This window comes from Clarias gariepinus, chromosome 19 (assembly GCF_024256425.1).
Source record: "Clarias gariepinus isolate MV-2021 ecotype Netherlands chromosome 19, CGAR_prim_01v2, whole genome shotgun sequence".
Lineage (NCBI taxonomy): Eukaryota > Metazoa > Chordata > Actinopteri > Siluriformes > Clariidae > Clarias > Clarias gariepinus.
In genome coordinates, this window is record NC_071118.1 from 16,168,219 (window position 1) to 16,186,632 (window position 18,414).

Consider the following 18,414-nt stretch of genomic DNA (forward strand, 5'->3'; position numbering starts at 1 on the left):
CACAAAATGCTGTTGAAATTGTAGTAAAGTTCAGCACTGACATGCCTTAGTCCTGCCTTCTCTGCTGGCCCTGACTAATAGCGCATGATGCGAGTGAAGTATAACAAAAACAATGCGGGTATTGAAGTGTCATGTGAAGCCTGCTAAACTGTTTAGACACAGCCCAGTTACACACAATTTTAGAATAACTTACTCAGGAAATCTTAAAGGTTTTTTAATCACCTGTTATCCATATTTAATTTCTCTGCATAAAACAATTAACGATCGATATACAGAAACTGTTGCAAAGCGTAGGTCTAAGACTGTACTGTACTGTGTTAGTGTAAAATATAATGATAAATCAGGTGTTAAACAAACAAGCAAACTCACTCTCTACACCACTTAATCCTGTATAGGGTCGCGCGGGGCTGAAACCCATCTCAGGAGCCTTAGGGCACAAGGCAGGGTACATCCTAGATGGGGTGCCAATCCCTCGCAGAGCACACAAACTCATTCACACACTACGGGCAATTTGGAATGACAATTAGCCTAATCTGAAACCCGCTAAGCAGGGGGAGAACATGCAAAATCCATGCAGACAGAGGAGGGAATCAAACCCGCACCCTGGAGGTGCAAGACGACAGTGCTACACATTAAGCCACAATGCCGCCCAAACAAGCAAACTGAGTTACATTTCTTTAAGGAGAATCTAGAAAGAATCTCTGGTATAGCATAACACCTTTATTCACACTAGTGATCACTCAAGCAAACCGCAAATTTAGGGCTAAAACATTAATAGGTTTTACTAAATCACTTAAGGTCTGTGACTTTTTTTTAAAAAATACAGTAGTAACTGTTTTATCAAAACAGAACCTTTGAAAGACTGGAAATTCTGTAAATGGCCTTGTGCTCCAAAATTAAGTCCTTGACTTTAGACAGTGAGCAAAAGTCTTTAACTAGTACTGGCCAAATTGTACCAGAAAACTGTGGTTGTCAAAAAAAAATTAAAAAAAATAAATAATAATAATAATAAAAACAATCACAGTTCTGTCTTGATCTTGTGCATGAGGTCCTTCTGGTCAATCATTTCAAGCTGCCTGCTCCAGCGATGGTAAGCCAGAAGTGCAATGTTCTTAGCAGACACAGAGCTCATCTCCATGGCACTGGCTGCCCATTCAATTCCATTGAGGTAGTAAAGACTGTCGTGCAGGATCATAGGTGGCTTCTCCTGAGAGCTTCCATAACGAGGGTACGCCTTCCATTCAACAGCCTGCACAGAGTAGTAAGACTTAAAAAGGGTCTTTAGCTCCTGCTTTTCCAGTGGTTTAGGAGAGAAGACTTTGTAGACTCTGGCCTCATGTGGCTGTTTGCGGCGAAAGCCAGCGCTGATATTGACGGGGCAGATGCTAGAGGCGCTGTTAAAAAAGAGATCAGCAGCTTCCGTGGTAAGCACACTTGTGAAGGGGAAAAGCTTGGGGTCAGGGAAGCCAAAGTAAGTGCAGTTGAGATAACCGTGGATGATAGAGGCTACCATTGTGTGGTAAGACCCTGTGAACTCCGGTAGCTGGGGTTCAAAGCCTTGGAAAGAGATTCCAGAGTTGACGTTTTGCTGGAGAGGAGTGGCGATGATAACTATGTCATAGATATCTGATGCAATCTCATCCTTAGTGTTGTAACTGAGCTTGTACTGGTGGGATTCACCTAGAATGAACAAAAATGACATGTTATATAAAGATATGTTATATAAGATCTCATCATCATGCACGGAAAAAGAACCAAAAGTGGTCCAAGATGCATTTAAAATCATCAGTAAATTTAAACTAATGTGGGTCAAGTTTTTGTCTTTACCTTACACTTCACTCTTATTAAAATGCATATTCATACAAATTATCTTACCACCAATGATTCTCCTAGGTGGCGCTAAAACTCCCAAGTAGTTGAAAATTTAGAAAAATTCCTGAGATGAACTTCTAAGGGTCAAAGCAGGGCTATGCTGCATGTTTTATGAATAAATGATTGGACGACACCATTAAGCATTAAAGGTTTATACAGAAATACCACTTGAAATGTTCACTTGCACTTGACCTGTACTTTAATGTCTTATGTAGCAGACTACACCGCAGTGCATCAGGACATCAAAAGAAAACATTTGTGATATGTGAATATGTTTTACATGCAAACAAGGTTTTTGGTCTGTGTAGTATTACAAACAATACTTCCCTTACTGTAGCTTAATAAGCAAATATTTAAATGACCAAAATATAGGGGAAAGCCTTCCCAGAAGAGTGGATGTTATTATAACAGCAAAGAAAGGACTTGAAAGGGGTGTCTAACAAGCATATATGAGAATGATGGACACTTGAGCACAAAATCTTCGGATATACAGTATAGTGTATAACCAGTGTTTTTTTTGTGTGTGTGTCTTTGTTTAACTAAGTGATATTATACCACACTGTTGATTTTTTTTTAAATCTGATTGGCCAGTAGGTTCATAATTTTTACAATTCTACAACAGCAGTTTTGACACCATTCCTGGCTGTTATTTAAATTATTGTTTTGTTTCTTGTTTTTTTTATTTTATTATTAATGAGCGTGTCTAATACACCAATCAGCCATAACATTAAAACCACCTAAGATTTCGGTTCCCCTTGTGCAACCGGTACAGCTCGGGGCCCTCGGGGAGAGGCTCTGCAGAGGGTCTTGTTGAGGGATTGGACTTGTTTGTCTAATGCATTCCATCAATCAGATTGGAACCTGGGGAATTTGAGGCCGGGTCCCAGAAGAAACTGAGATATGTAATTATTTTTTGGTTTATTCATATCAAGAGGGAGCCAAAAGAATGAACAGCTTGTGGGAAACTGTTTATCACTGCTATAGCATAAGTAATAATAATAATAATAATTGGTGTTGTGGACATTTCAAAACATTACATTTATACAACCCTTTAAAAAGTAATTTGTTTAATGAGTTAAAATCTGCAATCATTCGCAATCATGTATAAAAAAAAAGAGAAACAAAATGTGCTGTTATTAATTTTTTTTTGTTAACAACAATAATAAAACATAGGGGTATTGCACAAATGTGGATATTCTGAAGCAACATGAGCTTTGAGAAGCACTGACTTAACAGACATGTGGTTCTGAGTGCATGGGAATACCTGATGACTGAAGGGAAATTGTAGTCACTTGTGATTGGATCAGATTGGCCTTTGCTAGTTTTAGAAGTCCAGAGCAAATTAATTTATTTCCTCCTTCTACAGCCCACAGATTAGCTTGTGCACCAGCCAGAGAAACAGCACCTATGAAAACACAACAGATAAAGATTTGTGAGATTTATGTGCTGAAACCACAAGCAAAACCTGTCATCTGTTAAAACCCAAAGAGTATGAGAACAGAGTAGGTAAAAATGCAGTAGGAATAGCCATTTTATAAATTGTCTTTTTGTACTCTACTATTAATCTACTACTATTAATCTGCACGTTTCGAATCGAAAGTCATTTGCAACGCTGCAAAATTCTTCCTTTGGGGGAATTCCAGCCTCAGGCTTAGACTCCATTCTCAAGCTTTAGAACAATTTTAACAGGCAAATACAAAGAAAAAAATAAAATAATAAATAAATAATAAATAAATGAAAAGAAAAAATTTATTACATTAATATAATTCAATTTAATTCTAGTAATTAAATTAAACATTAAAAATACATTATATTTTATTTGACTACATCCAAACTGTGTTTATGTTGTTGAAGTTGTTATCAGTACAACAGACAAAAGTAAAAAGCATAATTATTGATACTTAATGATATGTGAATACTTTTATTTATTAATTTACACAAAAAGACTGATTTTCATGAACAAATAACCCTGCTCATGTTTCTAAGTGTGTATGAATTTACACATTAGAAAATGTAACTGTATACTTTCGTCTGAATTGCTTCAAATCGCATTATTTGCAGTAAGCTACTCCTATTTTATATACAGACTATGCGGGAAATACCTTATATAAAGGCGTATACAGTACAGTATATGTAGCTTATGTATTGCAATTACACACACAGATTTATGAAACTTTTGTGAAACCCAGAATATTAATGGCATCAACCCAAAATAATGCTTACCACTGCATCTTTTTTTTTTTTTTTTAATGGTACGTCTCTTATGCTCCCTTGTGTGTTGCACCACTTCCTATGACACATAGGTTACACATAGGCTATGTGATATACTGTAGGCTACTGATTTGCTACTATACCCTTGCTGATTTCCGAATCGGCATCATGGTGGAGTCCGTGGTGTGTGAGAAACGTCTGGATGAGACTCGTAAAGACGCTTTGTTTTGAACGAAAAACTGCTGTTTGCCTAAGTGATGTGCTCGGTAATGTTTTTTTATTTAACCCAATAATAAAAAAAAGTTTACTGTCTGATTTTTCTCAAGCAGCTATATTTCTTCCAGACTTTAAAGTATTAAAAACTACAGAAATCACCTAACAAACAGTGAAATGAAACTCGTGTTGTTGACTGTTTAAATGTCATGTCTCGTACAAAGCCAAAATCTTTTTTTCTGCCTTTTATCTTGTGTGCCAAATCCAGTTCAGTAGGTGATGGTATTGCATCAGCCACAAATAAACTCAAAAGAAGAGCTCTTGCGGTCACATGATCCACAATCAAAGCAATCACCATTTTGCCGTAGATATTTATGCCAATCCAAATAATGATAAATTACTGGCTTAAGTTACATAACGAGAGACCAAAAATAACTAGAGAATGGAGTAATGACGATTCTGTTACATATATAGCGATTCCAAAACATCACTTACTCATCATCTATATCGCTTTATCCTGGGGGATTTGTCACGGGGGGCCTGGAGCCTATCCCAGGAGACTTACGCCCAAGGCAGGGTACACCCTAGACGGGGTGCCAATCCAAACACATACAGTATTACACACACTGACATGCTCATTCACACACCATGGGCAACTTGGAACGCGCATGCATGCACGCACACACATACACACACTCGAGATGTCTCTCTATCTCTGTTCTCCTTGCCAAATTATAAAATCAAGCATAAATAACCTTGACCAGGTGGAGAACATACAAACTCCTTGCAAACAGACCTGAGACAGGAATCGATTCTGGAGGTGTAAGGCAACACTGCTAACTTCTGCTAAGCAACTGTGTTACTGACACCAAAATATATTTTTTTTAATTATTATTTATATGTTTGCATTTGAGGTGGTAAACAACTCTCAATCCCTTATAATCCTACAGGTGGTGTGTTCCAACTATTCATACTGCACAGCATCCTGCGTTGGAGAAGCAAATTATTATTAGTATGGGGTAGTCAGCTGGGATCCCCATCTCTACAGATATCAGTGTAGGTTTGGAAATTTTACTTACTTATTAAATATCATTGATTTTTATCAAGCTCCAGCTGTCCTTTACAACACTTTTGAGGACAGTGCACTAGCAGATTTTCCACTGTGGTTTTTCAAGGTTATTTATTTATGTTTTTATTTTGGCAGGGAGAACCAGAGATAGAGAGATGGGTTTATTTGCAGCAGCCTGTGTGTGTGTGTGTTATACGAACATGGCAGAAAAGCGAATGTTAACTTCACAACAAGTTCTAAAATAAAAGTCAACTCACATCTACTGCCTGTCTCGGTCCTCCCTTATAAGAGAAATTACTGTCACCCTAGTTTTTAATTGCCCCATCATACAATTGCCAAATTAACAGCTAATTACATCAGTCTGATCGCATGCACAGTAAGCACAGATAGCAGTGTGTCAGGTGATTGCTAAGGTAGGAAGAAAAACAGATCAGGAACTGACACAGGTAATAACAATTTAAACTACAAGGGTGAGTCTAAAATGATGGTTATATTAAATCTTCTATTGCCCACATTGTCTTATCAGGGCTTTCTATTCAAGGCTACTTGTCTTCCCAGTCACTGCTGTGCAGGTGTGAATGTGTTACATCAGTTCATTGGTAAATGCGGTGCGAGCAAAAATGGATGCCCCACTTATAATTAGCATGGAAGAAGAGCAGCGTGCAGTGATTACTTTTTGGTGGTCTGAGGGTGTACCTGCTGCCTGGTGTACTCACGGTTGATCGTTTAAATATGTGCAAACATAATTTGAACCAATACTCTAAGGAAGGTAAAAAAAAAAAAAATTGATGCTTCCAGTTTTCTGGGCCATTATTGGAACATTATCAGAAAAAGGGCTGCTATTAATCATATTTATAGCGGGTTTGTGATCATTGTTTTGAGGCATCCTCCCCATAGTCCTGATCTGGCTCCATCAGGCTTTTATAGTCCCCTAAAAGCAGCCCTACGTAGATGAAGATTCACTTCTGATGAAGACGTGAAGACAGCAGTGCATTAATGTCTCACAACACAGTCTAAAACGTTTTTTTAATGAATACGAAAGGAATATGAAAGCTTCTTGACAGATGGACGAAGTGTTTTGAAAAGCACAGCGAGAAGAGTCCCGGTGGTTTCGACCTTCTTCCACTTACGGATGATGGAGGCCACTGTGCTCACTGGGACCTTTAAAGTGGCAGAAATGTTTCTGTAACCTTCCCCAGATTTGTGCCTCAAGACAATCCTGTTTCGGAGGTCTAGAGACAATTCCTTTGACTTCATGCTTGGTTTGTGCTCTGACATGAACTGTCAACTGTGGGACCTTATATAGACAGGTGTGTGCCTTTCCAAACCTTGTCCAATCAACTGAATTTACCACAGGTGGACTCCAATTAAGCTGCAGAAACATCTTAAGGATGATCAGGGGAAACAGGATGCGTCTGAGCTCAATTTTGAGCTTCATGGCAAAGGCTGTGAATACTTATATACATGTGCTTTCTTAATGTTTTATTTTTAATAAATTTGCAAAAATCTTAAGTAAACTTTTTTCATGTTGTCATTATGGGGTGTTGTGTGTAGAATTCTGATCCATCTTAGAATAAGGCTGTGACATAACACAATGTGGAAAAAGTGATGCGCTGTGAATACTTTCCGGATGCACTGTATGTTTGTATATACTGTATGTATGTGTGTGTGTGTAAATATACCTACCTACAAATGCTGGCATACTGACATTCTGGCCATAGTTGACCCACATAATTGGAGCCACGACTTCATCAATAAACCGCTGAGACACACCCAACTCCAAAAGAGACTCGGACAGAGAGCGACGGGTCATGTTGAGAAATCCTGAACCGCCCAGAGAATCGAGCAACTCATCCACTGAACTGAACGCATGGCCATGTGCCTGGTATTTATAGATTCTGTCAAGAAATAAACATATTATTGCAGAGGACATCGGTCCTTAATGAGAAGACAGAAAACCACTCAGAGCATTAAAGCTGTAATAATAAAATTCTCCTCCATGTTCAGGGTTAAAAAATAGGTATATTTTTACTTAAAAACCCAATATTTCTGACAGTACTGGCACCACCTAGGTGCCAAAACAGAAAACAGTCTACATTTTTCTCGTTCTCTAAGAGATGGCCTGACTAGCCACGCAGTGCTGGAGGATCGGATGCAACATGGTATGGTGCAGAGGGAACATTATTTAGGAATCCCAGGTTCAAGTCCCACCCATTAGATGCAGTGCCGGTCCCAAGCCCGGATAAAATGGGAGCGTTGTGTCAGGAAGGGCATCTGGCAAAAAAAAAAGAAAATGTAAAAAAATAAAAACCTGGCCCAAGTTGTGTGTGAACTGGATGGTCTGCTGTTGCAACCCCTTGATGGAAGCAGCTGAAAGACTAACAACAAAACAACTTTAGCTCTTTTGATATTTTGCGTATTTTAGGGGAGTTGTTCCCAACCCTGTTCCTTGGAGGCTCAATGCTTATATGTAAGAAAAGCTGAGCCACCCGTAACAACCTACCCCACCACACCATTGAACCACACAACCTCAAGTGTGATATCGCTTTTATATAACAGTTCCAATTAATTTTTCCCTGTATGATGTAGTCAAAAAGTGAGGAGCTGAAGGTGGTCTTTTATTCAGAATATCAGCGCACCTCCTTGGTTTGGGAGTTAAACCCCAAATGGTGTTAAATGTAAAGCTAGTGCACTAGGGTGTACAATCCCTTGTTCCAAACACCAAGTAGTGCCCTTGATCAGGGGTTTGCAAACAACTTACAAGCAGTTAGCTGTTAGCTGTGTTCTTGCTTAAAGTGCTTCTATGACTGGTTTTGAATGTGGGTTTTGGCAGGAAGCTCCTCTTTACTCTTTTCTGTATTGTGGATTGTACCGACCAACTTTCAGCCATGTTGGCGACTGCTAGAACATCTGTGACAGGGAGTGATGCATGTAGTTGAACGCCCCAATGCTGTTACACTGCTCTGTTATCACCACTCTCATCTAATCAACATTACTCAGCCACAACTAACTGTTGTATAATAGATGTGACAAAGTATGATAGATAATATAATGTAGAATAGAATAGATGTTGTAGACTAAAATACTGTTATAGAATAGGCTATATATGTTATATAATAGAATAGATAATAATATGTTGTTCTGTTAACAATATGAGGCCTCAGCTGCACCCCCTGTGACATTTGTTGGCATCCGATTTTACCTTCACGCAACCACTTTCTTAGGCACATGGGGTTTTTTAGGCGTCTTTTACACTTCGATTTCTTAAACAGAGTTGCTTTGGTAAGGGAATAAATTAATTTCCGTGCAAACAGGAAGTGTGGAGTAATGCTTCTGTACATCATGCAGTGTGGCTAAAGTTCATACACATGCTCTATATTCAGAAATGAAGTATATTAACATTCATAGGGCAAAACTAGCTCTTTTTCTGGCTTCCTCGTTAACTTATTTATGTGCATGGGATGAAACCAGCAAAAGTATAAATTTCATTTTGGTTTAAATGGACCAACAGATTATTCTTTACTAAGACCAAATTTTTATCCTAAAATACAGCTATATGAAATTAACAGACCTGTAAGGCAAAAAAAATCTTAATGAATAAAAGATTACTTGGTATGGTTAAAATTTTCAGGGGTATTTTAATGATTGTATGATGTAATGCAACACCTCCTACATACAGGTTTCTTGCTTAGGTAACCAGAAATCGACTGGAGCCGACAAAACCAAATGTGGTTTAATGTCGTTTAAGGTTGCATTCATGTCAACACAGCTTAAAAAACACAGATGGTGAGCCAGGCTTTTACTCTCCCTCTGCCTCATCAGATAGAATTTTTAATAATGGCAATACACAGAAAAAAAATACAAGCCTTTTTAGGGAAAAAAATTATATGTTATAATAATAATAATAATAATAATAATAATAATAATAATACACGGAGTAGAAATAACTTTCACTGGAGTGAATATTTAAAAAATGTGGCCAAAATCACCTGCCTGATGAGTAAAAATCCGTGAGCATGATTAGCAGTGTATATTTTTAGGTCACACAAAAATGATTTAAGCATTCCAAAGTATCGTTTGACAGCACTGAGCTTAGTCAAGAGAGTCAAGATTAAGAGATGCACCTTCTTGTGACAAATCCTGCCTTCTGTGTTAAGCACAGAGAAATAGCAGTGAATTTGGGAGACAGCGAGCCCTGCGCAGAGTGCTGCATTTGGTGTGATTCAAAAGTGACCGGAGAACAAAAGCAGCTCAACATTAAGTTCACTCGCTCTTGTTGTTTTAAAAGCAATGGTATGAACTGTATTTCCAATGCATGTGTTATATGCCAACACTGTTGTGTTAAACATCAATACTCTCCTGTTGGTGGAAAGCCAATGCACTCCTTAAAAACAAACACTAAGACAGCTTAATTCTGTATTTGTGGTCTCTGGATGGAATTGTAAACTTAGTAAGGGAAAGCTGCATAGTAAGGCTCTCTTATTATCGCCTTTATAGTACAGTTTCTGTGTGAACAGAGCTAGATATTCAAATTGGTTGATTATAGTCTCTTTTACCAAGAGAGCATGGTTGAATTCTCAGATCTGTTTGGTATAACAGCATACTGTAGTTCAGACAGTAGCTCCAGTTGTAACATGACTTTCAGGTTATTGCTCTCATTATAATGCATTATTTCCATAGCAACAGTTCAAACGCAGAGACTTCTTTGGAAGAGACATCAATTGAAGAATAACAGGAAACAGTAAAGGGATTTGTTTAACAAATTAAGGCATGTTATTGGTGAGGGAATGACAGTTTATTACAAATACAAATTACTGTTACAAATGAGAATCGAAACTACCTTGTCTTTCGGACGTTCCACAACATTACCGTGACTATAAGCCATGAGAATAAATTTCCACATCTTACATGTTTGGGCCATTAAAGAAGTTCGTAGGAGGCCAGCGTTTCAGATGTGATGCAGGCAGTCTTATCACAGCCCTGGTATACTAAGAAAACTTTATACATTGATTGTACCAAAGCACTGGGATAAGTGCATTAGTGTAGCAGGGGCTTATATAGGGAAATAAAGGTAGTTTTTACTCTTGTAACTATGTTTTGTTACTCTGCACAATCAAAAGTCCCTGTTTGACTTGAATGCTCCTTGTATGTTCAAAATCATTTTTATATAAGAGTATGATGGAGGATGTATAAAGGTTACATTGATGTGACTTGTTTCCTTATATAAACATCAGGCTGTGTTGCACAGTTAGATCAAAGATATTGGGTCAAGGGTAGCACAGTGGTTAAGGCACTGGATTACGGTTCATAAGGTCCCAGATTCAAATCCCACAACCACCAAGTTGTCTCTGTTGGGCTGTTGAGCAAAGCCCTTTACCCTCAGATGTATGATGAAATAAAAAGTAACTATGGATAAGTGCGTAATGTGAGCAAGACGTGCCCATGTTGAAGTTGGTTACACTTTTCGCTTTGCTAAATATAAAAAGAACCATCAACTTCTCAAATAAAATGATGACAGAATCATCCTGATAACATCTTTGGCTAAAATAAAATAAATTTGGGCTCAAATCTCTCTCTGTCTCTTTATCACAGTTTTCTCAAAAGAATTTTTTTTCACATTTGATCTTGTTTATCTATGGTCTGTTTTCTTGTTGCTTGAGTTAACAATTGTACCTTACCTAATGCTCTACTTGAGATTCAGTCACAAAAAATGAAAAGCTCAATATTATGTCTCTGCCACTAGGTGGTGAAGGCACTGTGTTTCTGAGCTGTCCATGCTTCATTCCTCTGAGATTTTCTAACAGCATTACTTTAATAACAAATACTTATCGGTGACAGTTTTCCTTCATAGCTTTCCTCATGTCCGAAGTATATTTTACGGAGCAAATACATGTGCCGCAATCAGATTTTAACATCAAATCAAATGTACCTCGATTAATTCCGCTTTCACAGGCACCACCATGTGATAAAAAAATCAATCAGGACACAGTCCTGGGTTTGGATATACATTGTGCTGCTCTGTTAGATGGAAAAGTGCTACTCCTCACCTCATAAACTTCTCCATGATCTCCTCCACCCACATCTGCATCCGGATAAAGCTGATTCCATAACGCCACCACAGGCGGAAAAGGTCCAGCAAGTACCAGTCGGTCTCTTCCAGTATGAACTCTTTCCCGTTAAACACGGCCATCTTGCCTGCCACACTTTTCCGGTATTTCAGGCCTACCACAGTAAACAGTGTCCTGGATTAGATTAATGACATCCCCCAAAACTATCATTTTCACCACAAATACACAGGATACTTTAAAATTTAATTTCTCAGATCTGGTCATGGATCCAATGAGGGCAAAGTTGGGACTGGGTAGTTAGAAAAGTCCAGCAAGCATGGGGAGAACATGCAGACTCCACACACACACAAACTGGAGGCAAGATTTAAACCCTTAACACAAAAGGCATGACACGACAGTGCCGCCATGCTGCCCTAATTGCTGTTAATTTTTCAGAAAATAAAAATAATAAGCTGTATTGGGGCATAAGGCACTGAGTTACTTATGGTAAGGTCAAAAAGATCAAGTCCCAGCTCCTAGGTGGGCATTGTTGGGCCCTTGAGCAACGCCCTTAACCCTATCTGCTCCAGGGGTTCGGTATCATGGCTGACCCTGTGCTCTGACCACGGGATGATGCTGGCATATGCAAAGAAAGAATTTGACTGTGTAATATCGTATATGTGACAAGCTTAACTTAACTTATTTGTCCGAAGTACATGATACTGTATAACCAGAAGTGCTGACAGATTGTTAAACAGCATGAGAGTGAGGTACAGACCCAGCTGCTTCAAAAAATCCTGCATGTGCAAGTTGAGGGAATGGATGATGGAGCCGCCAGTTTCGTAGGCTTGGTTGTTAACGGTGACGGTTGCCAGGCGACCACCGACTTCCCCCTTCTCGAACACGTCAATGCGCACTTCCGGTCCGAAATGCTGCCGCAGGAAATGCGCTGTCGCGGTTCCTCCGATTCCAGCACCAATAACAGCTTAACAATACACACACACACTGACAGTAATTAGAGGTTTCACTGACAAGCCAAACATCCACATGATTTACACAGTGCAGATATCTGTCACGTCTCGAATTAATCTTCACACTTTATTAGCGCACTACATAGGGAATGAAAGCTATAAACCGTCGCCGCAACATATGACGTGCGCTACAGGCTTGCCTTAAAGGAAGTTAGCTGTAGCAGCTAGCGGGAGTTAGCAGTTCAGCCTACCGATTTTAGAAGGCGGTGCGCCGTCCAGTGGTGCAAAACCGGAATCCCCCAGCGCCGGGCCAGCGCACAGCAGAGACAGAAAGCCTAACGAAGCGTACAGCAGCATGGCGCTAGACATTCAGATATCACTGAAAAGCAGAGGTGCTGTCCATTACAGAAACCATGCAGCTGGAATTCACGTGGGCTGGAACAAGTCGACCGTCATATCGGACTACAGTGCGTATGTTACAATGTCGGAGTGGAAATATCGTTTCCAAACCGTTTCACATAATCGGAAGCGAAACGGCTTGGCTGCGATGTGTCAAAGTCACGTGTTTCCGCTGACCGGAGCGTCATGACGTCATGCCTCCGAAACTTAGAAAGCGCTCTGCCATTGTTTGCCTATAATACTTTACCTCAATTCAGTTCCATTCGATTGTATTATTATATCGCTTTTAACAAAGATGATTGTCTCAAAGCAGCTTTACAGAATAATATATATATATATATATATATATATATATATATATATATATATATAAAGTTTTTTTTGTGTGTGTGGGGGGGTGGGGGGGGGGGGGGGGGGGGGGAATAATATAAATCAAAATGATCAGATTGTCCATGATGAGCAAGCAGAGGGCGACGGTGGCAAGGAAAAACTCCCTGAGATAGGAATAGGAAGAAACCTTGAGAAAACCAGACTCAACAGGGAAGCAATCCTCATTTGGGAGCTCTGTATAAAACTGTGCTATACTGATCCCAGCTGTCTACAGAAAAATAAATATTAACTAGGCTATAAATGATTCCCCGGATAGTAACCTAAAACTAAAGTCCATAGAATGTCCAATTCAGATTCTAGATTTACTATTGCTCCTATAAACTGCCTCACAATTTTGATTCTTTTAACCCTAAATAGTGCAGTAAGTAGCTTCTCACTTCTTAAGCAACCATGTCATAAGACATATCCTGTGATCATGTGTTTCAGAAGAGTCACACTTTGGCCTGGATCAAGCAAACAAAACAACTAATGAGATTGTTGAAACCACTGTAATTAGCTTAAGAACTGCCTGACACATTATTAAAACCTGGAAGGATAGTCCTTGGTCTGAATAAAATCATAAAAGATCATAAACAAAGATTACTTAAAATCTCCATCGTGGAAATCACAGCTTTGTTAATAGTGAAAGAGCATTTACACACACAAATGCACACACGTTATGAAAACTCACAGGATTGGAACTAAATAGCTCTGTAGCCAAAGGAAAGCCCCTTGTTAGTGAGAGTAAATGGGAAAATGGGCTTCTATTTGTTAGGGAGCAAACGATAGGACTTTGGAGCATTGGAAAAGGCTCATGTGGTATAAAATGAGTCCAGACTGGCCCTATTCCAGAGCCAAGGGCACATCAGGGTTAGCAGGGACAATCCTGACGCGATGCACCCATCATGCTACAATATGTGGACACATACTGGCATGGCCATATTCCAGAACAACAATGCCAAGATTTATCAGCCTCATATTGTGAAGGAATGGTTCTGGGAGTATGGGAAATCATTTTTACCCAAATTGGCCATCATTAATACAAGTTCTAAGCCAAAAAAAAAAGCAACTCTGGAGAGAAATAAATGTTTTGATATTGCGCAGTGTTGTTAAAACAATTCCATTTTAAACTCTAATCAAAGCTGAAGGCTCCCCAACGTATGTTTGTCTACCTGTCTTCTTTGATAAAAAAAAAACTTATTCATAATTTAGTTTCAAGCCATTGAGTAACCAGAAATAAGCTCTAAAAATGATTCGTTGGCCTTGTACATTTCACGAAAAATAAAAAGGTTATGTTACCTTGATAAAATCTCAAAAATCACATACATGATTGTTTGAGTTAGACAAATCAAAATAAATGCCTAAAAAACAACTATTAATTTTGTCTTAAATGTACACTATAAGTTGTTTATTTCACTAAGTAAATCATATTTTGAACATGCACTTAATATTTTTGATACATTTCAATCAAAATATTTGGCAGTGGGGTAATTATACTGATGAGTTTCAAGAACCACAATCATCACTCAGTCCAACTCAATATTCTGTATTTTTAACAACAAAAACTTAAATAATTGAGTAAACTGCCCTGTGCAAGTGCTCATGGGAAGTCTGATGTGACATCAGAGACAAGAAGGCGAGGATGTGAGAATGGACATGAAACACTCCTTACAAATCCTGGTAAGTAATCAGCTAACACATGTTACTGAAATAATGCCTCTGTCTGCCTGCATACACAACTTTATAAGGTATAAGTTACTTTTTTGAATACCGCCACAGCCGTGCTCGATACCTAGCAATGGGCAAGTTCTGTCGTTCATTGTGATTTTGCTTGATGTTTCAACCACCAAACTGCTCAGCTAAAGCGCGGTTAATACTGACACTTAAACCTTGGTGTAAAAGGAGAGATTTATTCGTTTAACACCGAGCAGCAGCGCGTGCATGTCCGGGTTTCCTTCGGGTTCCTCGCTGTAACAGCAGCGGTTGTGCCGCAATATTTGAATTTCTCCCGCCGAATGCGGTGATTTTGCGCAGCCTACCGGCACCGTGGCGAGGATATAAAACTAGCGTGTTCAAATAATTAACGCATGTGTAACGGTCCACCTCACACACTGAACCGCGAGTCTGCTCGTTTCGCTCAGACACTTTAAGGAGGAAACGCGGACCAAAGCGAAGTGAAATGAGGTGCAGTGTCCGGGCTCTGGCACTGTTCAGGCATCTGGCAGTGTTTTATCCGTTACTGTATGTGAGTACTTTTAACATGATTAAACACTGAGCACGCTGCAGTAGGAAACTGTTTAAAAAACGTAAAGCAACAGGCTCCGAGTCCAGCACAGCTTCAGTCATGATTTACAGCACTACAGGCAGGCAGTTTAATTAGCAGGATAATGCTGCATAGCTTTGCTTAAAAAAAAAGAAGAAATTTTTACTCAAGTTAAAGTCATAAGTACATGACGTTCTAAACTTTAAATGTATTTGAGGTGCAAAAGTACTGCAAGTACATCACAAACATAACGGTGTACTTAAACATTATTGAATTAGCCATTGATGGAATAGGAACCAGGAACTAAAGCTATGAAATATAAAGATTTAGTAAAAGTACAACATTTCTCTCAGAATTATAATTGGGAGAAAGAAACATGAAATTAAAATATTGAAGTGAAATATGTTATGTATGTTGTGATATGTAAGTAAAATAAACTAAAACTGATTTTTAATTGATTTATTATTCATTATTTATTTGTGTGAAACCTTACATATTTTCAATATTTTTTTCACAGCACCAACACCACTAAAGAAGAAAAGTTGAATGGAAATAAAACAGAAGTTAAATGTCAACCTTATAAATGTTACAGAAGTATTAAACATGTACCCATTGAAACAAAGATAAAAATTTAAACAAGGGTTGAAATATTTCACTTTACCTATAATGAATCAAGAATATCCAAGTTTCCCACTAGAATATACTAGATTTTCCATTAACTAAAGTAAAAAAAAAAAAAATAGTAATGTGTAAATAAAGTTACAAGCGACAAAGACATGTACAAGGACATTCAAGTCAAAGCGGTACTTTTAATTGTGCAGAATAACAGAACACACTTAAGAGTAAAAGCTCCCTTTATTTCTCTCTCAATTTTTTCCCTCTATATATGAGGTTGTGCATTGTTCTGCAAAATCAAAATGCCTTTTGTGATCAAAGCAGTTCATTTTTTGTAAAAGCATTCCACTGGAATGTTCACCGAAATTTTACCAGCAATGGGCTCTGTAAAATCAAATTATTATCACAAGTCCCGCTTTTACTTGAACACCACTCGTAGATCAGTGTGATGTATATTAGTCCAAAAAATATGTATTTAAATGGAAGTACTATTTTACCAGTCTGGTAGACTTTAAAGTAACAGTCACACTTGTACTTACTTGTATACTATAATTCCTTTTTTAGGTCCCAGCTTATGGGGTGGCAGTGTAAGCTGTACACATTTGTCGCATCATCAAAAGGAATTTCAAGTAAAGCATGGTACTGTTGGTCAAGGATATTCAGTGTTCTGTCTTCATTTAGACTGTCATTGCTTCTTTAAATCCTGAGAAGGTCTTTACACACATTTTTGTAGATTCCATAGTTTGCAGGTAACTAAAGTGTGAAGATGTGCAATCTTTCAGATGTAAAATGGGACTCATTAGATTCTAATACAAAAGTCTACGTTCCACATATTAAATGTATAATACTTGTGGCAGAAGTGTTGTTTGAGACTGTTTACTAAAATGATTAGTTCAGCTCATTCTTCATGATCTTGCTACATGTCATTTGCAAAGTAAACCAGGTTGAGTTTAGACTTTGTCTTGTCAAATTTGCAAATAAATGTTTAATTAAAATAGTAATATGTGTATTGTTTCTTTGTTTATAATTTGGTGTCATTAGATCCATTGACCTGAATTAAAATACCCCCTGAGTAAAGGGTAAATGTACAGTGAAACCTCGGATTGCGAGTAACGCGGTTTGCGAGTGTTCCGCAAGACGAGCAAAGATTTTTAATAAATTTTGACTCGGAAAACGAGCAAGTTGTGGCTTACGAGTATCATGTATCACGCATGCGCTTCTAGTTTTGATGCAGAGCGTCACATGATCAGAACTGAGCCAACGATTTTTCTCCCTCCCTCTGCGCTGCGGAATTGTGGGTAATTGTCTTCCCTGCTGGGTCTTAGTGCGCGTCTTTTACTGGGATAACCAACATCCGTGCATGCGTGTACTGTTTACTGTAACACTGTGACCACGTGTGTGTGCGTAAACCATATTTTACACACATTTTATTGTGTCTCTATATGTGTGTGTACAGTGCGCATGAAAAGGAAAAGCAAGTCTCATTAGAGAGGTTAAAAATCCATTTTCTCTCTCTGTATCAGCTGCTCTTTGTATCTGTGTGCACGCGACACCGTGCCGTAATCCAAGGTTCCACTGTAGTTTTAAAAATTAAGTAAATGTAACAATTCTGTGATGGAGCGGTATGAATTAAATTCAGTTAATCTATTTAGAAAAATGTAGAACATTTGTTTGTTAAATAATAGTCTTATTTCCAGTTTATTCTACCTTGCATTTCAGTTATATCTACTCAATTATTTTACTAATTTTCACTTAGGGTAACCATTGCATTACTGTAACTTCTGATTTTCATTACATTTACTCAAATGTACTAAATATAGTTACAATATAGTTACAATATAGTTATTCGGGTCTACTTAATTTTTTTACTGACTTGTATTCAATGTATGAAGTAAATTTTATATTTACTTAATACTTTTAAGTGTAAAAATGTTTCACCAAAAAAAATTGAGTAGAGCACAGTTTTATTTTTTTAGATTGAAGGCTACATTGTAGGATAGTGTCCAAAAAAAGAAAAAAAGTGAGAAACAAATCTGAAGTGTTAACTGATCTGTATTCTAACAGAAGTATTGTTATGTTTGCATTAAGGTCAGTGTTACAGGAACAGCTCACTGTCGACTGAATTTAACACTTTGCGTGTGCGTGCGTATTAAACTGCTACTTAATTTTAGCAATACCTTTTCTTCTTCACATATATGTTTTTAAGCACCCAAAGGTCAATATTTATGTGTATGTTCAGTTCCTGTCATCTGGAGCCTGACGTGAGTGTGACTCACTTCCTCTATCATGTGAGCTCAGGAGAGGGTTTATGCGGGTCAAAACGGGCCACTGTGTGTGTGTGTGTACGCGTGTGTGCACAAGTACAGGAAGACTATAGTTTTTGGC

General features: G+C 38.2%; 1 protein-coding gene across 2 annotated transcripts; it reads right to left on the bottom strand.

Moving 5' to 3' along the window:
* Positions 1-705: 705 nt before the first annotated feature.
* Positions 706-12,956, bottom strand: LOC128507511 (prenylcysteine oxidase-like). 2 transcript variants are annotated; one of them, XM_053478486.1, is made up of 6 exons: positions 12,635-12,954; positions 12,191-12,397; positions 11,413-11,587; positions 7,052-7,263; positions 3,137-3,277; positions 706-1,680 (listed from the first exon to the last, which is right to left on the bottom strand). In XM_053478486.1, exons 1-6 carry the CDS (start codon positions 12,750-12,752, stop codon positions 1,019-1,021), a joined length of 1,515 nt encoding a protein of 504 aa, XP_053334461.1. In that variant the 5' UTR covers positions 12,753-12,954; the 3' UTR covers positions 706-1,018. The 2 variants fall into 2 exon arrangements, with proteins under 2 accessions (XP_053334461.1, XP_053334462.1); XM_053478487.1 differs by lacking the exon at positions 12,191-12,397 and having other exon boundaries at positions 12,635-12,956.
* Positions 12,957-18,414: the final 5,458 nt, after the last annotated feature.

Coding starts and splice junctions, on each gene's coding strand:
- LOC128507511 (XM_053478486.1), bottom strand. CDS start 12,752: ATGTCTAGCGCCATGCTGCTGTACGCTTCGTTAGGCTTTCTGTCTCTG. Junction 7,264..11,412: donor ATCATGGAGAAGTTTATGAG/GTGAGGAGTAGC, acceptor ATTTCTTGACAG/AATCTATAAATACCAGGCAC. Junction 1,681..3,136: donor AATTTCCCTTCAGTCATCAG/GTATTCCCATGC, acceptor TGTTCATTCTAG/GTGAATCCCACCAGTACAAG.